Here is a 6,713-nt window from a genome sequence, read left to right on the forward strand (position 1 = left end):
GGCCGTAGCTTCCCCGACTCGCCCCTCCTCCCATTCCTCTCTCTCTCTCTCCTGCTTTTTCTTCCTCTACTCCTCTCTGATCTCCCCTTCTCTTCAGTGCTCACGGCCACACAGGACGTCATGGCCGCCCCGGAAGGTCACCTCGCCTCTACAGTTGATGAAACTACGAATCGATTGTCTGAATGGAACCAGAAGGGACGAAGAAAAGGAGATTAGGGAATAGTTTAGTGGAGGTAGGAGAAGAAATCACTTACAGAGCTCGCATTCCTCCTGTATTGGGACCCACCACATGCGCTCGAGCAGGCCTGGCTGGGGAGTGCTTTAAGTTCCGTGCAGCCCAACATTTGTTTGTGATCCAGCCAACCAAACAAGCCAAACTTTTCCCACACGGGCCTAGTTGGGTAGATGAAGGCAACCAAACGCATCCCAAATTCTTTGTAAATTTCTCGAAGCCTACCAAACGTAGTTGTATTACATGGAGCCTTGTTCTTAGAAGAGTTTGATATTGGCGCACCTTGTTGATCAAAGTGATATGTTGTACAATTTCGATCATTGTGGTGGTTCTATATTTGTTTTCATGCATTGCTAATACCCTATAGCTTCACTTTTGTTATAATATACAGCATGATAAATTAATAGCAGACACAATAAGCATGAACGACACCCTATAGCTTCACTTTTGTTATAACATGGTTATGATCTACTTTAAGAACAAAACCGTCCTAAATGGTAGCTTTACACCAAACAGTGGTTTCCATCTGATGATTCAATTAAAACTTATTTCCTTCACAATCTACCCTCTTAACTTCTAGAAGTGGTCTTGTAATCATTCACTTTTTGTTCTACATAAATTACGTACTCCTATTTGCTCTATTTTCTTAGAGCAACTCCATTGGAGAGACCCAAACGGACATGAATTTTGTCTGTTTTTTGTCCGTTTGAGTCGGCCAAACGGACATCCGTGTCCGCGTTTTCATTTAGGTCAGCCGATGTGCCCAACGCGGGGTTGACACATTTTGGACATGACCATGCCGGCATTTCGTCGAACACCTGATGGGCCGCCGCTCTCCCGCGCCGCATCCCTGCCCGCAGACGAGGTGACACCAGCCCCGAGCTCCCGCCCCGCCCACTTGCCTGCGCGTCTCCTGCCACGGCCGCGGCCCGCCGCCTGCCATTGCGCGAAACGCCTGTGGCGGCCGCAGACCCCCGCGCCCGCGGCCCCGCTTCCCTGCTCGCGCCAGCTTGCAGCGGCCGCTGTGCCCGCGCGCCCTGCAGCTCGCCGAGGCCTCCTACTTGTGCGCCTCGCCAGCTCCTTCTTGTGCTCCTCGCCGCTCGCCCCGCCCGCCACGCTAGCCTCGCAGCTCCCCGCGCCCGCCGCGAGCTCGCCTCCCCGCCGCCACCGCAGCTTGCCACGCCCGCCATGACACCTACGCGGGCGCGTACGAAGGGCGCCTGGAGGTGGCACCACCTGCTCCTGCTGCTTCAGTTCGGGCGCGGGGAGGCGAGGCCAGGCCGGGCGCGGGTGCGAGGCGAGGTCGCCAGCTGTATCAGCACCGGGCAGGTGCGGCGTGAGGCGAGGCACGGCGAGCACAGCGTCCATGAAAACGCGGAGGAGCAAGCCGACGCGTTGGAGCTGGTCGGATGCTAGTCGGATGCTGGCCGGGAGAAGATCGGATGCTCGCCCTTGTATACTAGCTAGCTAGCACATACACATTGACGCGGCACGTAGCTAGCTAGCTATCCACGCCATGCAGAGGTGCAAGTTTAGGTGTGCTATCTAGCCACCCAGTGGCCGCGTACGCGTTCTAGAGCTGCCTCGAGCAGCACTAGCTCGGCCCCGACGGCACCAGCGAGCAGGCCGAAGTGCCTAGCTGTTGCTGCACCCCAGCGGTGGCCCACATCCCGGCGTGGCGGCGCGTCCGTGCACATCCGCTGCAGCGCGGTGGTGCACGTCTCCAGCGAGCGGCGATGCCGCGGTTGGCATTTGGCAAAGTGCTTGGTGGGTGGGTGAGTTGTGGGCCAGAGAGAGAGGAAAAGAGGATGGGTGGGTGGGTGAATGCCAGGTGGGCCAGAGAACACATGCAGCCAGCAGAGGCGGACGAAGAGAACGCAGCAAGCGTTCGCTTTGTGTCCGCTTTGGACCCAAATCTGTCCCAAATTTGAGTCAGAAATGGGTCCGCACGAACACAAAGCGGACATAAAATAAAAATGGGTACCTGCGTTGGGCATCGATTTTTATCCGCACGGATTCAAATGGACGCAGGCGGATGATTTGGGTCCCTGCGTTGGAGCTGCTCTTGGTATTAATATGTCATGAATTTTGCTATGCTTATGTTAGTTCGTCTGCAAAGGGAGGTGTTGGTACGGTAAGGTGGGGAAATATGCTTCCCTTCCACAGCTATATAATCACTTACAAAAGTCATAATTTTTGTTAGCATATACACCACCACCAAAAGTCACATATCTGCGTACCCCATTTTTCAGCTTGACCTAGGCCCAGTCCCCATTCTAACTAATCTGTAGGTGTAGTAAAGGTTTCACCTTTACATACTCGTCTGTCTAGTGAGTTGCTGAGAGGACATAGCAATTTGATTCGCAACTACTGGTACTCTTCGCACCCCTCGGCTCGGATCTCTGTGAAGGCTGCCACGAGGCTTGGCACTACCTTGGTGAGTGCAAGCCTTAACCCAGCCGAGCACGGCTGCTTCCTACTCACTTCAGTGGCATGAGCATTGTCGACCATATTTCCCTGCAGCCACGCGTTGCATGCCCTGAGCACAAACCTTCCCCGATGGCGGAAGTGTTCCTTAACGAATTCCTCAAATCCCTGAGGTGGCCGACGTAAAAGGTGTAGCATGGTCCGAAGGGTGAGCAGGTAAGCATTCTCACTGTAGGGCAGCGCATTGCGGCGGCCCTCCGGTTTGTCGACCATTGTCTCGTAGCCAGTCTCATTGTAGTATGGTTTGTCATTGAGGACAAGGCCCTGGATGGAGACAACGACTTGGAGGAGGCTCGACTCCGTCGAGGACCAGACCTCGGTGCCCTCGCCACCGAATGTGTTTAGCAGGCTGAGGCACACTGTACCAGACTCATAGAGGTTTGGATTGAGGCGTAGGCCGAATGAGTGGTAATACACTTGCGGTGGGGCATCCGGGTACGAAGGAGGTAGCTGCAGATCGAAGAAGAAGAGGCCGTCATGATACGGTGTCCCGCTTGCGCCCACCATAACCACCCGGAGCAGATCCATGCGGTCCTCGAACGCTCGCACGTAGATGGTTCCTGCAATTAAATAAGTGGCTATTCATTTGTATCCATGCATATGGACCGTGTATTTTGAGCTACACTCACATACCTGGTAAGTCGTTCTCCAGAATTTTCCATTCCTTTTGCACTGCTTTAGCCCAACTCTTCGCACGACTAGCGCCTTGCATTTCCTTGAAAAAAAGAGAGCGTTGATTAAAGTTCTACTTTAGTAAAAAATACGTTTTTTAATAACTTGCAACATGTTGTGTGGTCATTTACTAATTTTAAGTCAGGGAGTTTAGTTTTGCACTAAAAAACAAATGCCGTAAAATCGATTCCAGCGTTAGACAAATCATATTGTGCATGTAAACCTTCCTTACTCTAACCTTAATAATTACCTACGTTCCTCATCATTCTCTAACATATATAATTACCTGGTCCGTAGTGTCAAGGTAGTGGTGATCCAAAGGGCTGATCTGCAATACATCGAAACGTGGAAAGCACAACGATTCATCGGAGCAACAGGTAGCACCTGCAGCCTTTGGCCCACCGTCAAAACCGTGGCTGGTCACATCTACAGCAGCATCGCTGGTCTCCACTGCAGCACCACCTATACTATCATCGTTTATGGGCGTGGGTAACTCTGAGCTTGGCAACGACGACGACGATGACCGCCAGTTCATCAAGTATCCTTTACCTCGAGCCACCATGTCGCTGGTCAATTGGAGGAAAGACCAGAATGACAAACCTAAAAGTCTTGTCCTTGACATTGCCGGGCCGACGCTTTCGACATCGTTATCTAGATTCTGAAGATCAATGTCCAAAAATTAGATAACACATATAGCCACATCATTTGAGGTACAAAAGTAACTGTGGGAAGAATTTCCTACAGTTTCGGGTCAAAACACATATAGGCACAGCAATTGAGGTGAATCCATCCATCCATATAATCATATATCATGGTATAAATAGTACTTAATTTGGTGCCTACCAAGAGAAACCAAAATAGTCCCCAAGTGGATAATGTTTACAAAGATAGATATATACCGTGTTGGCAGCAACCGGTTCTTCGGGTGCGTCATCGACGCCATTGTCCTCTACCCAATCACCCATTTCAAGCCATAGCTCCATGTAGTGCTCATCTTTGATGACAACGATCTCATGAGGCGATACCTGCAGCTCGCCCAAACAAATCAACAACAACTAATGAGTTTAGTAGAGAAATGTAACATAGTTGTAGATCTAAGAAAGGTACTAGAAACTACCCACGTACCGTTGACATGCTACCATCACCCCACTTGACTTGGACGTGCCCATTAGGAAGTTCAACTACCCGCCCCACCCATGAAAGATCGGCGGGAACGACATTTTTCTTCTTGTTTCCCTGTGACAAGGGTGCACTTCCACCGTCATCTGTTGATACTGATGGTACGATACGAATGACAATATCACCATAGTAAGCAGAGTGGCTAGAGTCCAATCTTAGGTCATAAGCACTGACGGTATCATCGCACTCGACTTCCATAGCCTCATCAGGATGCCCTGGCGTCTTGAACCATGATACACAAACCGTCTGGTCCTCGTGTTGCATGCTCTTGACGATGCCGACACGCTCTGCTGGTCCAGTTCCAGATGCGTCAATGTCGCTGTTGACACTAGTAGTTGTCACATCAGCAGTAGCGTCAACGGCAGAATTGACAGGAAGAACGTTGGCGACAACATGCTGTCCGGGGAAGAACTCTTGCTCATTCCAGATCCCAAACGGGACGATGGTCGCTGAAGGTCTGCCTTGTTGCCGTGTGCCGTCTTGCCATACCACGTCTACGGTGGTGCGCGTGTTGGCGACGAGCATGGGAAACTCCACCTCCACATGTCTCATGACTTGTGACCGTTGCGCCCGTCTATGGCCCTCAAAGACAAGCTTCCTTAGCTGCTTTCGATAAAACCTCGGATCTTTTTGCTTCGTGGGAGGTAGCACCTGAGAGGTTGATGCTTCACACTCTTCTTGATTGTCCTCTGAGCATGCGTTATATTCCTCCTCCTCATCCTCCTCCTCATCATCATCATCACCATCATCATCATCATCATCATCATCATCATCATGTTGATCAGGAGAGCAAGCTCCACCCCCTTCATTGGAACAAGTTTCAAGAAAAAAACAGCGGTCAGCAAGCCCCCAGCAGCAGTTGTACGAGGCACAGAAGAATGTTAGATCGTCTGGGTTCTGGTAGGCCGGAGGAGCAGATGCCTCCAGTAGCTCCTTGTCGGTGCCACAATGCATTGACGCAACCCAGTAGACAAGGACGCCAGACGTCTTCAGCTTCATGATGGTTCCTAGGTCTTGTTCAGGATGCCAATAGCCATTAAGCCACCGCGCCGCCTTGAAGATTGAACAAGCGTCTGGCCCGCCGACGGACTGCCCCTGGTGGAATATACTGTTCATTTGGTGGCGATGCCTCGTGTGCCTGTTCACACACACTCCCACCAGGTTCTTGGACTCCGCATCGGTGACCCTGCAGACGGCTCCGTCATCGAACAACACATCGATGTCGATCGACACCTCCACGACGCGGCCGAGCCACGGCCCGGACACAACAAAGTCGCCAAGGTTGAGGCTCCTGATGCGCCGCAGGCTAGACGGGGACACTCCCCTGATGACCTTGATTGGCAGGCCTTTGTTGTCGAGCTTGGCCAGGTTGAGCATGGTGTTGACGCCGGTGACGACGCCGATTTGGCCGCCCATGTCGGAGGCCGACCCGACCACCTGTCCGGGGTACAGGTGGCTCCTGTCAACCACCGTGATGTCGCTGATGTTCTTATACACGACAGTGTCATCGATTCGTAAGAGCTGGAACGTGTCGACAGGGAGGTAGATGTTGTCCACCTCGCCGTCCGGGAGAACGAGGCCACGGTCGATGAGCTTCGGGCCGGAACTCACGAGGTCGAGCAAGTAAAGATTGGGAGATGCCGCCGCGGGGACGACGTCCATCGTAACCGACTTTTCCGGCGAGAGCACGTACGTACGTACCAGAAGCTGGCGGCCTTATGCCGATTGCTTTCCGAGCGGATCGGTGGTGCTACGCATATATGCTATATACCACGTACGGATTGTATTAGAATTCCTATACTACTCGGACAAGTACCATGCTTAATTAATTCGAACAGATCGATCGCACACGACGGAAACTGTATATATAGAAAAAAAAATGCTCCTGAGTTCTAGCCTTATACGGATGAGGTTTCGTTCCTTCTTTTGTTTAGGAAAGGAGGAGGACCGGGCCTCTGTACCTGAACGATGTATGCAGCCATTTTATTAATAGTTCACATAAGACCTTATAAAGTCATCCAACAGTAATATTAAAGCCATCGTCTAGGCAACATCTGCCGCTACTCCTAACCAGTTGATGAAGGGACGCTGATAGTCTGGGCCTAATACCAAACAGACCTCGCATCTAAATCTAACATCTAAG

At 51.6% G+C, this 6,713-nt stretch overlaps 1 protein-coding gene across 1 annotated transcript; it reads right to left on the reverse strand.

Annotated features, from left to right (window-relative positions):
• Positions 1-2,599: 2,599 nt before the first annotated feature.
• On the reverse strand, positions 2,600-6,232 carry LOC119280532 (probable ubiquitin-conjugating enzyme E2 23). Its single transcript, XM_037561356.1, has 5 exons — positions 4,517-6,232; positions 4,291-4,416; positions 3,678-4,049; positions 3,353-3,434; positions 2,600-3,279 (listed from the first exon to the last, which is right to left on the reverse strand). The coding sequence occupies exons 1-5, from the start codon at positions 6,230-6,232 to the stop codon at positions 2,600-2,602; spliced, it is 2,976 nt and encodes a 991-aa protein (XP_037417253.1).
• Positions 6,233-6,713: the final 481 nt, after the last annotated feature.

The sequence above is a fragment of the Triticum dicoccoides genome, chromosome 3B, assembly GCF_002162155.2.
Source record: "Triticum dicoccoides isolate Atlit2015 ecotype Zavitan chromosome 3B, WEW_v2.0, whole genome shotgun sequence".
Classification (NCBI taxonomy): Eukaryota; Viridiplantae; Streptophyta; class Magnoliopsida; order Poales; family Poaceae; genus Triticum; species Triticum dicoccoides.